Source organism: Siphateles boraxobius, unplaced genomic scaffold (assembly GCF_051911475.1).
Source record: "Siphateles boraxobius isolate OS27281-9 unplaced genomic scaffold, OSU_SipBor_1 29, whole genome shotgun sequence".
NCBI lineage: Eukaryota > Metazoa > Chordata > Actinopteri > Cypriniformes > Leuciscidae > Siphateles > Siphateles boraxobius.
Genome location: NW_027508908.1, coordinates 3,201,538 through 3,226,404, shown reverse-complemented (window position 1 = coordinate 3,226,404; position 24,867 = coordinate 3,201,538). Strand labels below are relative to the sequence as shown.

The 24,867-nt window shown below is 38.4% G+C and overlaps 2 protein-coding genes across 5 annotated transcripts in view; both read left to right on the top strand.

The window, feature by feature from the left end:
- The first annotated feature begins 3,154 nt into the window (after positions 1 to 3,154).
- mdh1aa (malate dehydrogenase 1Aa, NAD (soluble)) lies at positions 3,155 to 11,086 on the top strand. Of its 2 annotated transcripts, none has more exons than XM_077246094.1 (9): positions 3,155 to 3,672; positions 6,314 to 6,412; positions 6,983 to 7,079; positions 7,898 to 8,073; positions 8,257 to 8,379; positions 8,706 to 8,882; positions 9,652 to 9,765; positions 9,881 to 9,970; positions 10,666 to 11,086. In XM_077246094.1, exons 1-9 carry the CDS (start codon positions 3,619 to 3,621, stop codon positions 10,786 to 10,788), a joined length of 1,053 nt encoding a protein of 350 aa, XP_077102209.1. In that variant the 5' UTR covers positions 3,155 to 3,618; the 3' UTR covers positions 10,789 to 11,086. The 2 variants fall into 2 exon arrangements, with proteins under 2 accessions (XP_077102209.1, XP_077102210.1); XM_077246095.1 differs by lacking the exon at positions 3,155 to 3,672 and adding an exon at positions 5,543 to 5,722.
- A 668-nt stretch (positions 11,087 to 11,754) lies between these two features.
- The window catches only part of ugp2a (UDP-glucose pyrophosphorylase 2a), a 20,337-nt gene continuing 7,224 nt past the window's right edge, over positions 11,755 to 24,867 (top strand). The window contains exons 1-5 of one of the 3 annotated variants that reach the window (XM_077246092.1): positions 11,755 to 11,820; positions 15,071 to 15,198; positions 18,538 to 18,645; positions 21,621 to 21,806; positions 24,703 to 24,836. In XM_077246092.1, coding sequence (XP_077102207.1) covers positions 15,100 to 15,198; positions 18,538 to 18,645; positions 21,621 to 21,806; positions 24,703 to 24,836 — 527 coding nt within the window. In that variant the 5' untranslated portion in view covers positions 11,755 to 11,820; positions 15,071 to 15,099. Of the gene's footprint in view, positions 11,821 to 14,253; positions 14,877 to 15,070; positions 15,199 to 18,537; positions 18,646 to 21,620; positions 21,807 to 24,702; positions 24,837 to 24,867 lie in introns of those variants that run through there. The other 2 variants (XM_077246091.1, XM_077246093.1) reach the window with 2 other exon arrangements.

Below are 24,867 nucleotides of genomic sequence, written 5' to 3'. Positions count from 1 at the left end.
GGGGATATTTGTTTTTAATGACCCTACAAGTTTGATTAAACCATCAAAATATTAGGAAAATATTTTATATTTTTAAAAATGTTAAATATCAGGGAAGAACAAAACCCTTAACTTGGTTAAAGTATTTAGCTGACCAAATTATTAGACCAAAAAAGGCAAAATTAGCTAAAGGTTTTATTTTACTAATATGTCTTGGCAAAACATACATTGTCTACAACATAATCACTTATTGATATTCCGTTGGTTCTCTCTTGTTTTTTCATGTGTTCATAATTTCTACTTATGACAAAATTATGTCTGCACAATTCTGCGTGTTTAATTGCATTATCGCAAATTTAACAATCGACTCCAAGGACAACTATGCAATATGATCGAAATCTTTAACACATTTTTTATAATATTTGCATAAAGGGTGAAGATGTCAATTTTCCTAGGCCGACATCACTTATAGTCACTACACATGATTTTTATGTGGTTTTGCTGTGTTTTGTTTTTGGACAAATGTGGGCACTAATATTAACTGTTATTATATGAATGAAAATGATCTCCATGACAGTATTTTCATTAATTGGAATACATCTTAATAAATTAAAATATAAATATTAGATGAAAAACTCAAATGAAAATGAGAAATACTGCCGTGGCAACTAACTGACTTGGAGGTGAAGATGCTGGATGTGGAGATCATGGGCTGGTCTGGTTACACGTGGTCTGCGGTTGTGAGGCCGGTTGGATGTACTGCCAAATTCTCTGAAATGCCATTGGAGACAGCTTATGGTAGAGAAATGAACATTCAATTCACGGGCAACAGCTCTGGTGGACATTCCTGCAGTAAGCAGCTGTGATAAAACTGCACATTTTAGAGTGGCCTTTTATTGTGGCCACAGGTGTGCCTTACCTGTGCAATAATCATGCTGTCTAATCAGCATCTTGATATGCCACACCTGTGAGGTGGATGGATTATCTCGACAAAGGAGAAGTGCTCACTAACACAGATTTAGACAGATTTGTGAACAATATTTGAAAGAAAAAGGCCTTATGTGTACATAAATCTTAAATCTTTGAGTTCAGCTCATGACAAATGGGGGCGAAAACAAAAGTGTTGCCTTTATAATTTTGTTCATGTATATATATATATATATATACACAGTATTTGTTTATTTATTTTGATGACAGCCGATTCTTCAAATATACAAATAAGTCAACATTCCCAGCATGCCTTGCTGCTCTGATCTTCTCCTGACAGCCCCGGTCACGGCTGGTGTAATTACAGAGGACAGGAACAAGTCACTCACACCCATCAACTATCGAAAATAGCTCTTCCAGTTGTCTTTTGGCCATTTGGCATTGACTGACAGAGGAAGAGAAACCAGAGAGATTGGAGATGTCTTAGGCTCTGAACGAGTGATGTCCTTCTCCATGCCTTGAAACTGTCAGTCATTCCAGACAAAAGATATTGTTCTATACTGTCCAGACAAAATTACATGTGGCTCCTCCTAGTTCACACTTCTGACAGGTGATAATAATGCGCTGTGTGAATGAGTAAAGTGGGGTAGTGTGTTGAGGTCAGGTTATGGCTTGTGTAAAATGGCTCCTGGCTGTTTAATCAAGCATAAGAAGTTTGTCAATGATGTGCAGAGTGAGGAATGCCGTCTCTTTTCACAGGGTGAAATTCAGTGATAATTTGACACTGCGTGCTTAACATGCTGAGATCAGTTTGGCTGTGAAATGACACTGTTTCAAATGGCAGGTGTTGAAAGCAGGCCTGAGAACTTAGAGTATTTAAACAGAAGTCCCTCAGACGCTTTAATCGCCACGCTATGCTGCCCTCTTCTGGTGGATGCAAGCAGTGCAGCAGAACTCCTGGCTGTCACGTGACTGAGGAAGGTAGACATACTTGGAAGGTATCGCCTCCATCGTGTGGTCATGGTACCACACTGGCACATTTTTGAAAATTTGTATTTCAGTATTCCATATTCACAGAAAATTACATAGGCCTACAGTATATATACTATATCCACCTTTTTTTGCAACGCGGAAGTAGGCTTCTTTTTTTAATATGTGAGACTTCCGATTCATAGTTAATAATAATGATAATAATAGATGTAGAATAGATAGTTAATAGTAATTTTATTGTTCATTGCTTCATTCAAGGGACGTATAGGTGCTAATGTGCGATGGCAAGCAGTGACAGACTAAGTATATCTAAAATTAAGATGAATTCATTTTGCTTTTTTTAAACACTTGCCTTAATAAAGTGAGTAAAAACAAAAAGTATAGGCCTATATTGCTTCTTATTCAATTTGTTCATTATACTTTTTTTCTTAATTCCGATGTGTGAAGTTTACTAAACTTGCAAAAGAAAAACTGAGTAAATTTTACTTATTGTTTATTGAGGGATATTACAAAAAAACAACATTATGAAAAGTGACATTAAGGACTCTAGGGAAAAAAACACTTCCAATATTCCCCGAAAACATGCTTTGTATTAAAAAATATGGTATTTTTTAGTAAGCCTAACTCATTGGTTTTCGCTTTAGAAGTAATTTTTAAAATTCACCCATGTTCACTTAACTGTGATCACAGATGACTAAGATTTTAAATTATGATTTTACCTTTAAATTGATCGTTTTAAGTTTATTGTCTTCTATACATTGTATTAAAGGGATAGTTCACCCCAAAATAACAAGCCTATCATCATTTCCTCACCCTCATGTCAGGACCCATCTTTTCTGTTTGGAATATATAGTGAAGTTCACAACGTAATTTGGGTAGGAGTGAACCCATAATCTTTCAATTAACTGCCGGAGCATAAGCAGCCGTTCACTTTGCTTTGGCATCAGCTGTTTTGGCATCCCTCCACCTCCCCAACTCCACCAATATAATTTAGGCATCTTGCTACCATACTCATCATCCAAGCATTAGTAGTCTATAGTCCCACTGGGGGGTATATATAAGCTCGAGTTGAAGCTGCGTCCTCGAGCCCCTCCACTGCATGGTTACATGGTTACCAACATTCTTCAAAATATCTTATTTTGTGCTCTGTTGAAGACAGTAGCCTAAGTCATACAGAATTTGGGTGAACTATCCCTTTAAGACACAATGGGGGAACATGACAATGTACTGCAATGTAGAAATTACCCCCTCTCATGGCATGAAATAAATAAATAACCCACAATAACATGTCATTGTTATAATTAAGGTTACATGATCAAAGCCCTTGTCCTGTGACCGTGTGTCCACTCATGTAAACCCGCAGCATGTCCTGCTGAAGCCCATGAGGGATGTTTTTCTTCACGCAGCAACTCAGCGCTGCAGCATCAATACCCTGACTGACGTCACCCCCAAATTTCGCAGCTCCGATCACTACCTCATTAATTTAGCCTTGTGATCAGAAATGGTGGAAAGATTACTCGATGTAGAGTTATTTTTGTCTCCTAAAGCTCATTAGGTGCGGAAGGGTAACTGAAAACACACCACGCGACTCTTGTGTATCTGTTCTCGGGTTACCGCGACACCGCTCTGCGTCTCAGTGCGTCCCTCAAAAACACCCACTTTTGTATTTTGGTGAGGGAAAACAGACTCCATCGGACACTTCGAGGGACAAACTGCTTGAAAATGTTGACCCTGTTGTCGGCTATGTACTTGGTGGTGCGCACGGCTTCGGCGCAGGTAAGACGCCTCTCCTTGACAACGGAGGAGTACGATGCACCATAAACGTACGATTTTTCTTTGAACACAAGCGGTATGCGTTAAAATATCATTCAGGATTTATCCTTACCGTGCATGCTAAAGCATTATTCAACATATATCTGATAGTTCTATTTAAAGCAATTGATTTCATGATAGAAATTTCATATTAAAATGGTTGCAGTGTTTTGGAATGTGTTGGCTGGTTTATAGGTGGTCCAAATAGTCTTTACCTGGCCCAAGGTGGCCATTAGCTTGTCTAAGATGGTAATTTGCTGGACATAGCAATTTAAGGTGATCATCAGGCTGGTAAACCAGTCAATTACCATGTTAGATCAAGTATAAACCATTTAGGAGCAGCTAATGACCAGCTTGAACCTAGAAACCAGCTATTTTTTAAAAACACATTTAAGCTGGATTTTCCTGTAGGGATTAGTTGATACTGGCATTAGTCTCATTCATCATGCACGCCTTGAAATCTTATAGTACGGCAGTAGGGCATGATGATTAATTTAGGATGCTTTTGGCAAGCAGAGTCTAGCACCATGGATAGCACTCGCTCCGTCTGGACCTCCACCTTTCCAACAGCGTGTTATGTAATGTTAACTTGGCGGAAGTGCCTTTGTCCCAAATAACAGCAAATATCTGCATGAGTGTGTGGCTGATCTGTAGCGATACTCTGTGTTTTAAACACACACTCATGCTGGTCACACCAGTGAAATGCAGAGGGAGACTGTGATAGTATGCATAATTTAGCCTGTAGAAGCCAAGCATATTAGAGGCTATTAAAACTTACATTGGTTAACTCAGGGTCATTATTTAATCCTGAGGTATGGTGTAATCATGTTATCTTGGGTACGCACCATGAATAAAGCAAAATTTCTTTGCATCTTTTATTCAATTATGATAACAATAACAACAATCCAAAAAAAAATTTAATTAGACCCTACAGTATTTTAGATACAATCCTCTACCAAACGGTTGAGACGTCTGTTCATAATAAAAGAACAACATTCAGAACAAGTCATATTAAGTGCATTTTCTTGACCAATAAAAAAAATCTGATGGCTGCTATTGATGGCTCCAAACACATCGTGTGTGTGTGTGTGTGTGTGTGTGTGTGTGTGTGTGTGTGTGTGTGTGTGTGTGTGTGTGTGTGTGTGTGTGTGTGTGTGTGTGTGTGTGTGTGTGTGTGTGTGTGTGTGTGTGTGTGTGTGTGTGTGTGTGCAGAACCAAACCCATATTAAGTGTTTGCTACCAAAAAGCTCTTTTGTTTTGTTTTATCTGATAAAAAATCAAAACCTGACAACCTCTGCTAGAAATCTTATAATGGGACATGTTAAAACAGCATAACAAAAAATGTTTCTGGAACAAATCGCATACGCTGCTTTTAATGTCATCTGAGAAGGTGACAACATTGTGTCAACATTTGAGCAGGATATGTTGTTATTAAAGAGTTAGAAACACACACACACACACACACACACACACACACTCAAAGAAACTGTCTTTAATGACCTCTTAATGTCTATTGTAAAGGACGCACGTATACACATAGGCCTACATGATTATTTTTTGTCTTCAATGTCCTCTTTATCACTGTAAAAGATGCTTATTCTGTTTGACTGTTGGTTCAAATGACATAACTTTAACTAATCTGTTTTCAGTTGGTTATTAGACAATTTGTAGTTCAAGGACCCGAACCTAACACCATAACTCAAAGGGACTTTCAAAACTCGACCTTTATACGGTTTCCAAGGCTTTTGCTCCATATATAGTAGTGCTGGGGGCGTGTAGGATGGGAGGGCTTCAGCGCGGGTTCTTATGGGTAAATTAGTTCCTTTTTTAAGTTGGTTGGTGTGGGAGAGTAGCAATATAAACTACATATCCCAGTGTACAGCGTTTCTGTGCTTGTCAAAGCACATGACACATTTCCATACAAGAATAGAGGTGACCCTCCGTTCAGTCTGAGGTAGAGCAGCAGCACATCTTTATCGCACATCTCAACCTGCACAATCAGACCCGAAACATGGTGAGATTCTCATCCCTCCATTTTAGTCCTGCACGATATGTTAGCATAAACAAATCAAGTTCGCAATGTTTTTTTGTATAGCATGGCGGGCTTGTTTGATCTTCCAAACAATTTTGGGTCATATTTAGTTTTTGATATCTTGATTAATGTGAACTCTGTGATCAGGTAACGATTTATTTTGAATTGTTTTGAAGCAGTTAAATCAACGTTTAACGGTCATTTCCGCGTTCTTGTGGTGTGTGTAATTGAGGTGCCATCTTTTGTTACCATTGGCGCTATTTTGTCCCAATTTTGTCAGATTATATTTGCAAATACTTCGAAGTGGACATTTTCGTCGAATTTACAGTCTCGCGCACATAGTGACGTTACCATGGTGGCGCGGAGCATCCGTTGCATCACTGATTCATTCAGTCATTTAGGAGGATGTAAAAAGAAATGAATGAATTCCCATTCACTGCAACAATTATGTGTTATTAAATAGTAAAATCTGCCACTTCTGATATAATTTGTTTACTGATTCCAGATAGTTAGGCCTTTGTTCCAATAAATAGGTCATGCTGTAGAGGACAGTGACCGTGTGTTTTGTTGCAGGCCGAGCCGATCCGAGTCCTGGTGACTGGCGCAGCGGGACAGATCGCATATTCTCTGCTGTACAGCATTGCTAAAGGAGATGTTTTCGGCAAGGACCAGGTGAGACTGGGTTATTGCGTAACACGACACTGGGGGGGAAACTGCAAGTGGAGCAAACTGGATTGTAAACCATGCTCTTGTGTTATATAATGTGTGATTAAAAATATGCGACTCTTTTGATCCCTCAGAATAAGTCGCTGATCATTTATGCAGTGTGTAATACATGTACTGTGCATGAAACACTTGAAAGCTGATGTTTAGTAATTTTGAGATGTATTGTTTTGAACCGATTATTAGATACATGTTAATGATTCTGATAATACAATATGCAATGATTTATAGCCTAATCATATAGATAGCCTATATAACAATAAAATATTCTTACTGACTGATCTTGCATCCGTCATATCGTTCCAAGACTACTCCCTGTTTCTCTTGGCAAAATGTGCACTAATTTTAAACCTGAAATTCAAAAAAGACATGAACGAAGTGTACTACTGAATTTGTGTAATTGTATGTCCGCTGTCTAAATCGTATACTATCCTGCTCATATTTAATTCCGAACATGTTTTCTGTCTGTGGCTGATGCAGTGTAACATGCATGTTGTTTCTTGTTGCCTCCTCTGTCAGCCAATCATCTTGGTGCTTCTGGATATCACTCCCATGCTGCCCGTGCTGGATGGGGTCGTAATGGAGCTGCAGGATTGTGCTCTTCCTCTTCTGAGGGGTGAGGGGTTGCTTCTCTTGTTTTAAACAAACCTCATCACGGTGGCACAGTTTTCATCTGACTCCTAAGGGACACTTAGAGACTCTGTACGGCAACTTGGTTTATTTATAGCCAACATCTGGAATGTATTAAAATGCAGAAGAGCAAGCGTGACTCTGCAGAATGGATCTGCAGCAGTAGCACAAAAAAAAAACAGCATGTGGTACACAGTGTTTTAAGAGCAGGGAGGTGTAACCAGCACCGACTCACCTTATTGGCTCGCACTGTGGGATAGTCTCTGACCAATGGGAAACGGGATGGTGCTCCAACAATGGGAAGCGGAGAGGAGGCGGCCAAAGAACAACTTTTATCACAGAAGTTGTGCTTTGGTTGAAGTCCATTCTGATAAATAGATCTTTACTAACTGTCATTCTGAAGATTATCGATGAATTGAGCCAATTCAGGAAATATCAGAAGTCTCATAAACGATTTATGGTGATGTGATATGAAAGTGTCAGGAGATAATGTCAGCACATGCTCCTGTTAAATAATAGTCTTGGTACAGGCATAATGAGGCTGCATTTCCCAATACTGATGCTAAAATGCTTGCATGTGCAGTTTACGTGAGTTTATCTCTCAGTCACATGCATTTCTCCCATGCTTGATCAACTAAAATAGTTTATAACTTATTACAATAAACAATAAGAATACTTTTTTTTTTCTCCTGGTCCAGTCAGGTAGTTAGTTCAACAAGAATTTAAAAAAAAATAAGGTTAGGGTTGATGTTACTCTGATACTATATCTCTGTCCTTCTGTTTCTCTGTCTTCCCCTTTCACAGATGTGGTTCCTACTGATAAGGTTGAGGTGGCCTTCAAGGATCTTGACGCTGCCATCTTGGTGGGGTCTATGCCAAGAAAAGAGGGCATGGAGAGGAAGGACCTACTTAAGGCCAACGTGGCCATTTTTAAAACCCAAGGTGAAGCACTGGAGAAGTACGCCAAGAAGACAGTCAAGGTAAATGTCTGCAACAAATAATGCAGCTTGAGTGAGTTTTGTGTTCACTTGATTTGTCAGTTTTATTGGTTTTCTAGCCATTTAATTTAAGACAACAATGTGATAATTCGATACAGGCCTAAGTCACTTGTCAGTATTTGGTGTCTGCTGTTATGGCGTTCAATTTTTCTTTTCTTTCCATAGGTGCTTGTTGTCGGGAACCCAGCCAACACCAACTGTTTGATCGCCTCTAAATCTGCTCCCTCCATTCCTAAGGAGAACTTCTCCTGCCTGACCCGTCTGGACCATAACAGGGCCCGCTCTCAGGTCCGAACCCCACTGCCTCATTCACCTTCAGTTGTTGTTCTGCTTTATTGAAACTCTCTAAGTCTTTGTGCTTTCCAGAGCTGCAGGTAACTGAGCTTCTTTATTGTCAAACTCAATGGCAGTGTCCCACATATAGCTTAGTTCTAGAGTAGCCATTTTTTGGTATGTACTCTAAAATAGTTCATAGACCATCAGAGTGAGTTCGGTGTTGATGTTGTGTGATCATCATATGCCATTTTTGAGGAACTTTTAGCCCTCCATGCAGATAAGCACATATCACACATACAGGCCTCTTGCTCATCTGCAGTTTTCCTCCATGCCTGTAGGTGGCGATGCGTGTTGGTGTGTCCTCTGACAATGTGAAGAATGTGATTATCTGGGGAAATCACTCCTCAACTCAGTACCCAGATGTGCACCATGCTATTGTGAACCACCATGGGAAGGAGATGGCAGCCTTTGACGCTGTGAATGACGAAAGCTGGCTGAAGGGCGACTTCATCTCCGTAAGTCCAACATCTGAACCACTTTTGTAAGATTATCAGGCCTTTTATTATCTAGGAGGGAAATCTGAAAAGCCATAACTTGCTGTCTGTGTACTCTAACTTGTTGTAGTACAAATAAGTGATCACAAAAGAACAATTTAAAAAAAAAAACGTCACATTTGTAAATGGTGAAAAAATGTTTGCCTTTGTCGGGACTTATGTTCATTATAAAATGGATAGTTCCAACTAGAGATATTAATAATAATTATCATTACTATTATTTTATAGTGATATTAAAATATGATAACAAAATATAGGCCAAATTGTGCAGGCCTACTAACAAGCACAGCAAACCTGGATATTTAAAAAAAAAAAAAAAAGATTAGAAAAATCACACTTGATCCCCAAATCATGCAGCCCTAGATTAGATGAGCCACATTAAAGTTACTATTATTATTAACAATTTTAAATATTTATTGTTCAGTGGGGTTTTAATCACCCTGCAACAAAGATTTGAGGCAAAGTCACTGTTAAAGGGGCATTATATTCATCGTTGTTCTGTGAATTTTCACAGGTGATGATTCAATAGAAATCCATGTAATCAGGAATTGCGTATGGGGCAAAAGAATTCCCCTTTCAGATTCCCCATAAGTCAGATTCCCTGTTGACCAGCAGAAAGCTGCGTGACTTCTATGTGAGCTCTGCTTCATACATCGCTGCACTACTAGACCTCTTGTATCTTATTGCTTTAATTTACCCATCTGTAAGTCTTTTAATTTCTATATGGCAGACGGTGCAGCAAAGAGGTGCAGCTGTCATCAAGGCCAGGAAGCTCTCCAGCGCAATGTCTGCTGCCAAAGCCATCTGTGACCACATGAGGGACATCTGGTTCGGCACTCCTGATGTGAGTTTGCACCTCTGTGAAGTGAACCCTTTACAGAAGAAAATAAAACATAGAAAGTAAAACATTCCTAAATATTTCCAGTTTATTAATGCTAAATCATTCTGTCTCTGAGCAGGGCGAATGGGTGTCTATGGGCGTCTACTCCTCTGGTAATTCCTATGGAGTTGATGATGACCTCATGTACTCCTTCCCTGTTAAGATCAAGGTTTGTCCTTCATCACTGAAAGTTTTGAATTCCTAAACCATTTAAATAAATAAATAACCCCAATTATGCTTTTTTCACATCCCGCCTTGCAGTTAATTTCATTGGTTAAGGTTACAGTGATGGGTAAAAAATTGTTTTGAAAAAAAATCAGACTGAACCATCTGACCAATTAGAGCAGAGTAGACCAATCACAAACTGAACCATCTTACCAATCAGAGCAGAGTAGAACAATAACAAAATACTGGGCCATCTGACCAGAGTAGACCAATCACAACAGACCTAACCATCTGACCAATCACAACAGACCGAACCATCTGACCAATCAGTAGACCAATCACAACAGACTGAACCATCTGACCAATCAGTAGACCAATCACAACAGACTGAACCATCTGACCAATCACAACAGACTGAACTATCTGACCAATCAGAGTAGACCAGTCACAACAGACTGAACCATTTGACCAATCGGAGTAGAGCTGATGAGATGAGATGAGATGAGATGATGCTGCAATGTATATTATGAGAGAATTAAAGTGTTTTTTGCCATTCGATGCATGTGAACCTATTGTAGGAGACTAAAATAATGAATAAAATAAATCAAAGCATTAAGTAGTTTAAAAAATATAGTAGATTTATAAGTTATATGTAAGTACTACTCATTTTCATGTGTTTCTGTATGTCGACCTCAACAGAACAAGACCTGGAAGGTGGTTGACGGACTCGCCATCAACGATTTCTCCCGCGGTAAGATGGACGCCACCACCACTGAGCTGGTCGATGAGAGAGACACGGCACTCACTTTCCTTGGAGCGTGACTCAAGACAACACAGCAGCCGTTAGACCTTTCCAAGTCCCCAAATCCCCGACTGTAACGCCCTGTAGATGTCACAGCTGACCGTGTGTGTGTGGATATTCGTGTATCTTAACATGTGCGTGCGTGCGTGCGTGTGTTGCTTCACCAGAAACATTTTCAATGTAACTTACTCTGCTTGAAGTGTCCGGGGCAACACCTGAAGGAAAACATTTCCAATTAAAACTGTTACACACAAGGTTGTCCTGACCAAAATAATGATCATCTGTCATGCAACAATAAAATGCCATGTGGAAAATAAATCTCAGATTTGTTTGGATTATGTTGTTCTCATGCAAGATCATGTCCATCTCATCTCTAGCTATGAACACACAGAAGTTCATAATATTTTATATATATATATATATATATATATATATATATATATATATATATATATATATATATATATAAGCAAGCTACTTGAATATTTAGCTCAAATTGTGTAAATATGTTTCCATAATTGGCTCAAGGAGAAGCTTGGATCTTCAGTCTTACTCTCCTGTTTCCTTCTAGGATTGTAGGATGGTTAACCTATTTCCACCACATAAGAAAAACAATAATGATTTTTTAAATTCCAATTGACAAAAGTTCAAGATAATGGTTTTTGGTCAATTTCGACTGTTATGTCATAATTATAACTCAATTTCGACTTTCATAAATATGACTTGGTCATAATTTCTAATTTTATGTCATAATTGTGATTAATAATGATTTACCAAAGCATGAATTTTTTCTTATAAAACTTTAATATAAAATAAAAGCACGGATAAAATAAAAATATATTGTGTGTTTGTTTACAACCATAACCAAGAGATGACGCTGTTTCACATGCTTAAGCTGTCGAACGCTATCGTCAAAGAAACCCAAATAGCTGTTATTTGATTGGTCGAGCCAGGTTGCCCCCTGCTCTGATTGGTCCGTGAACAAACATCATTCCCACACACCGCTTACTTGTGACATTTCCGCCCTTGAAGCAGCGTGTTGTGCACAGGACGTGAGTATCCTCGCATGGCTTGTCAAAAAATGAGAAAAAGCAAGCCTGTCTGCTGTCTAGTTGTGTTTCAGTATTATTGTTCCCCAACCCCTCCAAACCACTATCTGTGTGGGCAGTGCTTGTGTTTGTTTGCAAGGGGCCATTGAGTTTGGAGTTCTTGTAGAGCAAAGTTCCTGACATATTTAATTCTATCAACTGGAAAAGGAGGTTATTTGTGACTTTTCGTGTCTGGACAGACAGAAGCAGTTATTTAGGTCTGTATTAGCAGAAAAAGCTTACTCCCCCTCATCCCATTGCTGTGTGCTATATCAGTAAAACTCACAGTCAACTGTAATTGTTCAGTTGACATTTAAAGGGGGCTTTCAAACAGTTACTGCGTTCAAAAACAGCTAGAAGTATCACGAAGTGCTAAAACAAATGCAGAGTGGTAAAATTACTAAAGTGGCATGCTTATGGGAGTTAGCTGGAATGCCAAAACTTTCAAAATAAGAAATAAACAGGCTATATAAAATAAATGTAAGAAACGCATAAATAAATATACAAATAAATGAAAAAATGAATGTGCATTTTTCCTTTTATTTCTGTATTTGTGTATCATATTTTTTTCCACATTTATTTTTTCATTTACACATTTATGTATATATCTTTTTAAGTCTACATTTATTTATTTCCACATTTATTTATTTATACCTTTATTTATTTATACATTTCTTTGTCCACATGGTAATGAGGGGGCGTCTTTTACCTCAGACATAGCAATCGAGCTCAGAGTGGCAATAGAGAAGCTTTGAGGCCACAGTGACATTTTGTGGTGTGACCAAAACAAATTGCAAAAGGTCTGCGGACATGCCTTTGCAAGTGAGACAGGGAATGAATGACTTAAAGATGGGCAATATAGCCTCATTCCTATATCACGTTTAAGTCATTTAATATCACCATAACTGTATGTATATAATGTTGACCATACTCTTTATCCAGGACATGGCTGTAAATATCGTCCATTTCTAAAATGTCTTCACATAATCTGATAACAGACACGGAAGTGTGTACATTAAGACAGTTTAAAAGACAATATTCATTAAACTTATTAAAAAAGCATACTATGTACAATCAGGCAGAAGAGCCCAGAATATGAACGCAACAAGCTCAATTGCATGTTAAACGTTTTCCTCGCATATAAAACCATAGAAAATGGACTAAGCGTCTTAATGGACTAAGACGGTGATATTGAAGTACCAAATTTAGTATACAGATTGTTAATAAGATGTAGGCCTACTACAGGAAAGTAGATTAAGCCATATCCAGCATTTTCTTTATAACGGTTTTGAGAGGAAAATGCTTAACGTGCAAATAAGCTCACTGCTTTCATATTCTAAGTTATTCTGCTCATCTGTATGCTTTATTAATAAGCTGTGTGCTGAATTTGGTCATCCAATATCACTGTCTTAGTACATTAAGCCGTTAATTGTTTTAGTAATCAATGAGTAATTAATGCGAGTATTATATTGTGTTGTTTTAGATCATATAAAGCTAACTGCAGTTTTATTTGTTGTGAATAATGTAATATCTGATTTGTCATTGACAAGCAGCAGCGTTTTATCTTGCGCTTTAAGAGAATTCTTGAAAATGAATTGAGTTTGCGGTTGCACTTAACACTCTGAGCTCGATTGCTACGTCTGCGGTAAACCACACCCCCCTTATTACCATATGGACAAAGAAATGTATAAATAAATAAATGTGTAAATAAATAAAGGTACACATAAATACATACAGTATATAAATAAATAAATGTGAAAATAAATGAAAAATACATATGTGGGGGAAAATACAATTATACATAAATAAGGAAATACAAGTGTAAATAGGCTACACATTTATTTAAAAAAAAAATATTTGTATATTTATTTTACATTTTACATTTCTTTGTTGCTATATATATTTTTTATGTATTCATGAATTTATTTATTATTTCGGCAGCTTTGGCATTACTTACCACCACGGAATAAAAAAGGGTAGTTGCAATTTTGTTTTGAAAAAGGAAATTTAAAAAAAATTAAAACTACAATAGGCTAGTATCTCGATACTAAAATAACAATTTCACTGAACAGTTTTGAGTGTGAACGCGATTCACTGAACAAGAATTCTCATTCACAACCAGGACAGAATGGAGGCGGGAAAATCACTGACAGACACAAACACAATTAAAATGTCACAAATTTAACAAAGAAGAATGACTTTGTTTGAGTAAAGTCTGTGTTTTTTAAACGAAACGGATTCACTTTATAACAAATCATTTTACCAACAGAAAATGGGAGTGAACGAACGTTTTAGTGAATGAATTCAGAAGATTCCTGTCACTGGGATCGGATGAATCAAAATCCCTGCAGAGTCAGATTCGAGAACGCGTTCTATTCGAACGTCCAGCTCTCAGTCAGAACGCATCCAGTGTCTCAGGTGTCAACAGCGTCCAGTTCTTGCTGCACGTGACAAAGCGATGGTGAAGCGATTAATAATTCAACTGACGCATTAAATACTGTACCTGTAAGAGTTGTTCACTGTTTCTGGACTTATTTACTTTTTCCCGAGTCCGTGACGTGACATGACGTGACGGGTGGGCACTGGGCAGTGCTGGAGTTTATTAAAAGAATCGTGCGCTACTCTCTCTCTCTCTCTCTCTTTGCGCATCTCCTTCAGCGGTTCGGTCATTGCAGAAGTCCGTTACAAAGCCCTGATCGGGTTGCCTGAGCATGACGGTCGGTGAATGTGTCTGAAATCTCATCTGATCAGGCTCTACAGAGGCTTCGCTTCGAGTTCGGATGCTGCACTGTTTTGAACACTTTGTAGCTTTTCTTTTTTAGTATCTGAGATTCTCAAAGCATCTTGTTACTGCTACATTGAGGCTGTTGTAGTTTTATGTAATGTAATAGAAGGAACCTTACAGCAGTTGATGATTTGGACCTTTCTAGACTGGTGAAATCCATTCAGGATTGATACTGTTTTGTTTTGTTTTTAATCTGGGAGTTGTCAGAAGTTCTTGAACATGTCTTTTGTTGCTGGTAAGTTTTTTCTTCATAGCCTGTTGTTGTGGTAATGATGTTAGATGATAATAATGCTACTCTGATATATGCATTATTTACATGATACTCATGGTACTTCAGAGAACCGAAAACCATGGTAGGACAAAATATTCCTAATAATCATCAGTTTTTAATGGAAGTTATGTTTTTTGTTCCTTGTGTTTGCATGTCAGATCTGTATAGAAGCAGCTCTAATGCAGGCATGGTGGAGTTTCAGGAGAAACTGAGATTGCAGCAAGAGAACTCCATGCACACAGAGCTGGAGAAGCTCCTGACCACCACCAAGACACCGGAGGCGGAGGTGAGACCCTTGTCCTGCAAACTGTGTGCTCGTTTGAGGTGACAAACACGTCCCAGTGGTTCTTCTGTCCTTGATGCATTTCTAACGCCCAACTCACACATACCCAGATATATCATCACTCATATGTTTACCTGGCAGAAAGGAAACATGGTATAGACTTATTGTTTTAAGGGGCAGCAACCAAGCTTGTTTCCGCCACTGAATAAAAAACAAAAAAGGCAATTGCGACTTTTGCGTGATATAAACTTGCAATTCCGAGTTATAAATTAATTTCAGAATTGCGTGATATAAACTCACAATAACGGGTTATAAATTCGGAATTGCGTGATATAAAATCGCAATTGCGAGTTTTAAATTTCGAACAGCGGTAATATAAACTCGGAATTGCGAGTTATAAATTCAGAATTGCAAGATAAAAAAATGCAACTGCGAGTTATAAATTCAGAATTACGAGATATAAACTTGCAATTGCGAGTTATAAAGTCACAATTCTGAGAAAAAGTCAGTCTTTTTTCCACTCAGAATTGGACTTTATACTGTCGTAGCCCCGGTTCTCTGAAACATCGAGTGGAGGGATCCACCTATTGGAAGGGCATCGTTACCTGACCTCTGCAGAAGCATCCAATTGCACCAGCCAATGGCGAGCGCGCAGCCAACGCCCAAGCCGAGGCCCCACCCCCTCACCTTAGAGCATAAGGCCTGCATGTGCTGCTGTTCTCCAGTAAGTATATTCCCTTCTCGGGCGGCAACTGGGGCAAAGCTGGTGGATCTCTGCACTCAATGTTTTAGAGAACCAGGGTTACGACAGTTCCCTATTGTTCTCTTTCATTATCTCATGTTTGAGATCCACCTATGGGAGAGACATGTACAGCTCCCTGTTTATCCAATACACTCACAGTGAGGTGCTGTAAGCCAGAGAAGGACGGTCGCCCCAAGGAGGCGGTGTCTGACACGTCCCATAATCATGCACCTTGCATCCCTGACGCACACGCATAACTGCATAAAGGACATGAAATATGTATGAGGCACACACATGAAAGTAAACCCTGCAACACATATATATATTCACACACCCAGGCAGGAATGTAAATGCATGCTTTGTGATATGAATGTGCGTAGCCTGACGGCCCATTCACCCTTTGTTCCTTTACTCCAATATGTAATTGGAAAGGAAAAAAAGGTCACTACCTTAGATTCATATGCCAAACCGATGGCTTCCACAAGCCAATGTGAGAGGTGTTGCTTAGATATGTGACTCCCCCTGTGAGGGGGCGCCCATGAAATAAAGAGCTGGTCGCTCTTCCGGAAAGCACTGGTCCTGGTCATATATGACCTTAAGGCACGAAGAGGACACAGAGCATTTAGCCCCTGATCCCCCCGGAGGGTAAAAAGCTAACCGTTCCAACACCTCCGATGTGAACGCAGGGAAGCATTTAGGCATAAAAGCCGGATTGGGCTTAAGGAAAACCTAAGGGAGAATTTAGTGCACGAGGAATGCACCGAGAGTGCATGTACTGTAGCTCACTGCCACGTTTAGCTGATACCAAGGCCAAGAGCAAAGCCGCCTCGAAGGACATCGGCTTTCAGAAAGAAAACCCAGATAAAAGCACACACTGTCCAACACGGGGATCAGTGAAGCCTGTGCACCACGGGGATCAGTGAAGCCTGTGCACACTTGAGGTGGGCACTCACCGGCGAGGGGGTGCTGACCTCGCCGACAGATTGTCTCCGTCTTTTGAACGAGGGAATACGAAGCTGAGCCGGTGGCTTGCTGCGGGATTTAATAGCCCTGTCTGCATTATGGAAATGGCGTACGGTAGCAGGGGTGTTAGGTGGAAGCACAGCGGGAGTGTGGCGCTGCGCAGGCTTTCTAAGAAGGCAAAGTTTGAAAGCCTCGTCCTCCTTATTCTAGACATCGCAACGTTGTTGTATTAAAGCGACGACAAGACCAAAGAAAGCGCGGCCAGGTTCAACCGGCACTCCAGCGATGCGCCACTTTTCACTATGGGGGAGACCAGATAGATTAAGCCACAGTTACAGGCATTAGAACGAGGCCATTAATAGTGACAATCTCCTTCCAGAGAGTGCACGTCCCTTTCTCCCGTTGTTCTCCCATGTCGATCAGGAGCTCGGTTGGTAAGTGGAAATTAGGGAGGAGACGTTTCGTGCTCTTACAGACAAAGCCGAGGCTTTATAAGAGGCCTGGTAGATTGACGCGCAAAAGCGATACATTTTTTCGGGGAGAACAGGCTTAGGAGGGGCGAGCAGCCCATCTTGAGACGGGTTAAGGTGCCGGACGATAGAGGGCTCGATGGGGGGGGGGGGGGGGGGATCGGGGGGGGGGGGGGGGGGGATCGGGGGGGGTGTCACCCATGCAGAGAGGTGTCGTAGTTTCTTGGGGAGTACCAGGCAATGGCTTCAGTACTCGGGGACGTCAGTAACCTCTTCAGTGTGTTGAAAATAATGAAACTTTAAATTTCCAATAATTTGGTAGATGCATTTAAAAAAAATCAAATTATATAAACATCTTTTTTTTTATCTTGACATTAATCAAAAAAAAAAAACTAAACTCATTTGGAAGTGATTCATTCGAAGTCTTGTGCACATATTGGAAATCTATTTTATGCAGCCTAGTTTTGAAATGTTTATTCACAATGAAACTGCTGTTAATAATGTGATAAGTTATGGCACACACAGCATGCAGACTTATTCATGAGTTTTTATGAAACTGTGACCTAATGAAGGCAGTGAATCTTAATCACTGTCTGTCATCCCATGATGAAGCACCAGAAGGTTTAGTCTAAAGGTTAAAGGAGAATCTTCAGAGTATTAATTATGCTTTTATGCTGCACAGTGTTATACTGAGTAATTAGGAATATGATTAATCACACATCCGTAACTCTATAAGGTATTGATTCAGTGTTATAAAGCATTCAGATTCAATATTCTAAATTATTTTATTAATTTAATAAAGCATTAAATGGAAGGTGGATATTCCAGGTTTAATACAAGTTCATCTCTATGGAGTAGTGTTCAGTTTGTAAAAATAAAGGAAAGATTTGTATACTCTGTACAGTAATGCACTCGCAATGGCAGTCTATGGGACAAGAGTAGTTTCTAGTTGTAGTTTCTATTCATAGGTCTGGTCGATATAGTTTAGGCCGACAGCTTCCCAAAACCCTCACAATTGTCAGCCTGTCTAGTGTGACTCCAGAGACTTTTTTTCCCCATTGGCCCTGAAACTATACAAATGATTGAATATTGAACTTCAGGATATAGAGCTTAACATTCTACCAAACTTAAAAAAAAACTGTAATCTGCTTATTTGTGCTCTTGCAGATCTCCAGGAAGGACTTTGAGGGCTTCAAGAAGCTCTTTCACCGTTTCCTTCAGGAGAAGGGACCGTCTGTTGACTGGGCCAAGATCCAGAGACCACCCGAAGACTCGGTGAGACAGATGAGTGGAATTAAAAATGAGATAATAAGATATACAGTACTGCCCAAAAGTGATGTCTGGAGGGGATATTTGTTTTAATGACTCTAAAATCAAAATATGAGGAAAGAATGTCATGTTTAAATAATATATATTTCAAGAATAAAGGAAGAACAAAACCCAAAACTTGGTTAAGGTATTCGTATGACAAAATTATTTTGTTTCAGCTACAGGTTTTATTTTACTATGCAAAAAGAGAAAAACTCCCCAAAAAACTCAAAAGCATACATTTACTACAACATTATCAATTATTAATAATGTATTGGTTCTTTCTTGTTTTTGCATGTGTTCAAAATTTCTTTGTATGACAGCCTGGCCAAAAAATGATGTCTGCACAATTCTGCACGTTTCATTGCGTTATCGCAAATAAAACAATTTACTCCAAGCACAACTACACAATATGATTACAAAATGTTTAACACATTTTATTAATATTTGAATAAAGAGTTAAGATGTCAAATTTGCTAGGCCACTACTGTGTATATATATATATAAAAAAGAATTTATATTAAAAAAGATATTGTTTCAGCAATGTTACATATATTATAACCAGTGTTATTTTAGTTTTTATATTAGTTTTATTAATATTTTGAATTAGCTTTTATTTTTATATTTGTAGTTTTTATGTTAATCTTCGTTTAATTTTTAACAATTTCATTGTGCTTTTGCCATTTTATTAGTTTTTTTAATATTAATATTTATTTTTATTTCAGTTTTATTTTTAGTTAGTTTTAAATTTTATTTAGTTATTTTGTTTCCAGTTCATTGTACTTCTTCAAATTAAACTTATTTCAGTTTATTGCCAAGGCGACATTTCTGATTTTTTTTTAAAGTTTTCAAACTAATATTTATATTTTATTTCATCTTTTTTTTTCAGTTAACAGAAATGTTAGTTTTAACTAACAATATTACCTCTTTAAAAAAACAACTTTTGTGAACACAATGAAATCTTTTCATTTTTTACTTCAAAACTAGCATAAAATTATTCCCATTTTTTTATTATTATTATAATTATTATTTAGTATTATAGATCTGTCCACTGTACATTTTAGATGTAGATTACATATAATGTAATCCTAAATAGATGTCCTTATATAATATGACATACTTCTTACATATACATGTCCTTGTGCAACTTTACTATCACTGCATTCACAGGACCCCTGAACAGCGAGACAGGGAGAGCAGCAGCAGCATGACTTGCTTGTGTATGGGTGCTTTATCAAGCCCATGACATTTCCCTGTTGATCCCCTCCCCAAATAACCCACGGCCCCTCTACAAACACTGAAGGTTAAACTATGAATAGCACAGCACTTCCAGCATCCCACAACTCTGGCTGACATTTCTTTTCACACAGCCGTTGTGAAACTCATGTTACAGCACTTAGTAAAGTTCAGGCTGATCTGAAATCAGCTCCATTAGATCGACACTCATCAGACCCATTACGAAATAAACTTCACGGCTGCTTCTAGATCGGCATTGAAGCGTAAAGCATAATTCTCAATGGTTCTAGTTCAGTCCTCATGCGGGGAAGCGCTCGTTGGCTGGATGCCCGATCGGTCAGCTGTGTACAACTGACGTCTCAGATGTTTAGTTTAGTTGGCAGTTGTTCAGTCAGGAGAGAGGTGGTTTGAAACCTTATATTTGGCCTGTGGTTTTAACAGTCACCTTGAGTATACTTCTTATAAAGGGGTTATATAAAGAGAAATTGATTTGATAAATGCAGTGTACTGTATAAAAAATCTTGTTTTTTATGGAATATTGCAGTGTTTGTATTAATTATTTATCCGTGCACAACATTATTTTTTATGAATCCATATGCCCTCATAATCTTTAATAGTAACAAACTTTCCCTCCATCTCTTCTCTGTTGTTGCGTTAATTGGCGTGAGGGCGGAGCAACCTGTCACTCACACAAGATCAACCAATAGCAAATCACAACCAATTCCCAATGGACAAAATCATTCTTAACGCAGTTTCGCTCGGATAAACGTCACAATAGGGAAGAAAAGACTATTGTTGCTTCTGCGTCACGCGCCATTGCAAATTGGCACCATTCTCTTCCATTATCAGTGTAAACAAGATTTTTGCTTTTAAAAAAAAGGAAAGGAAAGAAATTAAGTGGAAGTTAATTTTGTGGTAATCAACATTATGCCAAAAATACTGTCAGTTAAAACTTGTTTATATTGTAATATTTCTTTAACCTAGAGATCTAAATCATTTATATTGTTTTTGATGCAAACTGGCAGAGTAAAGACTACACTTGTGAACCACAAGCAATAAAATAGGAACTTGCAGTTTCTGAGTCATTGAACTTTGACATTTTTGCCTTGACAGCAGTGAACTAAATTCATCAGTTGGCACTGTGATGAAACTGCTGAAGGAAGACTTGCTTTACGCAATTTTAATTCATGCTTTGTTCATCTGAGGTGGATGTGTGTGCAGAACTAGATCTGTTGCGGGCTGGAAGCTCGTATCAAAAGCTTCACACCCAAATTCTGAGAGATCTGATCAGCTCATATTTCATATAGAATAATACTGTATGTAAGTCTCTGTTTCAGTCTCTCAAATCTCTCACAGTGTGCTGCTCTTCATGTCATGATCTCCGGGTTAATGACTTTTGGTTTTTGGAGTTTAGTTTAAAGGGCCAGCTCTGTTTGACTGGAGTAAATAAACCCTGGACGGAAAAGATAAAGTCTTTATCGCATCATTTTATACATCATTTATACAGTACAAAGAGGCAGAATTCAGATAATTAATTGTCTTCAGTCCACTCCACACAAGCTTTCTGTATCCTGAAAAAATTATTAATAATAGTGTGTTTCCTGGATACTGGTAAAGCTCAATGGACAAATGATATGGTTTACACGTATGGTTGATGGTTGATATGGGTGTCTTTCACTCCCTCATTGTTTCTCTCGCTTCAACAGATCCAGCCCTATGAGAAGATCAAGTTGAAGGGTCTTCCTGCCGATGTGGCCTCCAGTCTTAATAAACTGGCTGTGGTGAAGCTCAATGGAGGTTTGGGGACCAGCATGGGCTGCAAAGGACCCAAAAGTCTCATCAGCGTCCGGAATGAAAACACTTTCCTGGACCTGACTGTACAGCAGATTGAGGTATTACATCACACATGCTTCCTGCCGTTATTCATAACAAGAGCATTACTGATTTACAGCAAAAACTGGTGATGAGATTGTCACGTTAAACACTTAACTCAAAAGTTTGGGGTTGGTAAGATTTTTTAAAATTTGTTTTTAATAGAAAATACATTAAAGGGATAGTTCACCCAAATATGAAAATTCTGTCAGTATTTACTCACCCTCATGTTGTTCAACCCCGTAAGACCTTCGTTCATCTTTGGAACACAAATTGAGATATTTCTGATGAAATCTGAGAGCTGGATCACTCCTCCATAGGCTTCTTCAGCGATTGAGACTTGTTCCTCGAAAAGTTATTAAAGACATCGTTAAAATAGTCCAAGTGACTACAGTCAGTAGGCCTCTACGCTGCTCTACGCTGTTAAACTAGTTAACTGATTCGAGGCCCACAGAGAAGGAAATGAATAGTTGAAATAAAGTCGTTATTTTTGTTTTTTTGGCGCACAAAAAGTATTCTCGTTGTTTGATAAACTTAGGATTGAGCAGCTGTAGTCACTTGGACTATTTTAACGATGTCTTTAATGACTTTTCGGGGCTGGCAAGTGTCAATCCCTTAGAAGCCTATGGAGGAGTGATCCAGCTCTCAGATTTAATCAAAAATATCTTAATTCGTGTTTGAACGAAGGTCTTACGGGGTTGAACAACATGAGGGTGAGTAATTACTGACAGAATTTTCATTTTTGGGTGAACTATCCCTTTAAAACAGTAATATTAGGAAATGTTATTATAATTTAAAATAACTAATTTATATTTGAATATATTGTAAAATGTAATTCATGTGATCAAAGCTGAATTTTCAGCATCGTTACTCCACACTTCAGTGTCACATGATCCTTCAGATATCATTCTAATATGATGATTGAATGTTCAAGAAACATTTCTTATCATTATCAATGTTGAAAACAGTTGTGCTGCATCATTTTTTGTGGATACATTGATGAAGAGAACATTCAAAAGAACATTTATTTTAAATAGAAACCTTTTGTAACCGTCTTTACTGTCATTTTTGATCAATTTAATGTTTTTACTTTTTCAGCTTTCTTTAGTGTGTAATGTTGCTGTTTGAGCATGAAAAGGTCTTTGAAGTTACAAAGCACAGTCACTAGAGCTGGAGTTATTCTCTATATCAGTGTCACTGTTTCTGAACTCCCTTACAACCCCTCCATTGAAGTCTCGAGTTTTATTGCGGGAACAAACACGACAGAATATTCCTAATTCCCGCCTGGGGCATATGCAAAAAAAAAAACACACAAAAAAAACGAGTCGAGACCTGGTTAAGCTGCGATAGTAGTGTGTTGAAATCAAGCGTGCCGCAAAAGCCCAGAAAAGCGAAGCCAAAGCGTCTCGATCGCCCCCCGGTGACCTAGTATAGGTCATAAACCCCGCCTCCCCATGTTATTCAATGGGACGTGAGACTAACTAAACAATTAAATTACACTTCACATCTCTTTTTTCCAAAGATAGTTTCTGTCATTTACTGTAGTTTTCATCACGCTGATGTAATTTCAAGTGTTTGTTTTTAAAATAAGTTAGTTTTTAGTTAGTTATTTGATGCTATAAAAACGGCGCTGTGGCGATCATGATTGACAGCTGTGATCGACAGGTTCTCTGAGCAAAGTAGTCACTGAAGTAACAACGGATTTTTTTCAGGATCTTTGGAGGACTGAGGAGATTGGAGCTTTAAATTTAATATCTAAATTTCTATAATTAATTATTTCACACCGACATAATGGGTTGTTCTGCAGCAGAGGCGCGTGCTTGCGATTGATTCAGCGAGAGTGAGGGCACGACGTTGATTTCGCGGCTTTACTTCCTGCTCACTACTGCGCATGTCTGGTCCCGAAATCGCAACTGCGCAAACTCAAGTCCCAAGATGTCAGCGCCATACCGGGACACTGGCGGCTTCACTTCTCGCCAATGGAAGAGAGCGAAGGGGCGTCGTCCATCTTTTTTTACAGTCTATGGTTGAAACTCGCCGTTATACTAAGGGGTGCTACATTTCACAAACATGCTCGAAGTGGTTGACCAATCACAACACACTCGTCCAGCGGACCAATCAGAGCACAGTGTGCTTTTCAGAAGCTTCATAGAGACAGGAACTAAACAGAGCGTTACTGACAGACTGAGAAGAGAGGTGCTGCAACAATCTGAAATATGTGAAAAAATATTTGGGGGTTTTTACATTTTTACATTCAAGCATGAAAACCTGTTCTAGTGGACACCAAACATTAAATCACAACTTTGTAAAAGGGCATAATACGTCTCTTTAAAAATAAATCTTTTAGCATTTCTTTAAGTTTTTATAATTGAACAGAACTGAATTGTGTGTAACTTCAGAACAGTGGATGATGTGTCATCTAGCGGGTTTAGACATTTCTTTGGATTATTTGCAATCTATTTAAGATGATGTAAGACCCTGTTTGCAGTTTCAGACTTTGGTAAAACGTTTCCCTCTGTGCCAATGACCAATTACCCCAGAGTTGCATAATAAATAACCTTTTTTTTCCCACGTGACAAAATAAAAGAAATACATAGTAATATATTGAGAAATACTATTTTGTTATGTAACAAAAAAATGCCTATGATATACCTATATTGAAATGGCTACCAGTGCTTGGCTTTTTCTTTTTTGAGATTTTTGCTCCCGGCTTTGAGAAGAATGTATTTTAACATCTAGAATAATTTAAATGAGTGACTTAATGCCATCATATGCTCTAACGTAATTGGTCATACAGTAATATAGATATATGATATTTATATTAAAAAATGAATTTCAAATGAACAGCAAAAATAAAGCGACTGGAGAATTTTGGTGTGTGGAATTAAATATCTTATTTGAATCTCTCTCTTTCAGCATCTAAATAAGTCGTATAATGCAGACGTGCCCCTGGTGCTGATGAATTCCTTCAACACAGATGAGGACACTAAGAAGATCTTGCAGAAGTACACACATCACGGCGTCAAGATACACACCTTCAACCAGAGCAGGTACACACATCCTAATCCAGCAAATTACTAT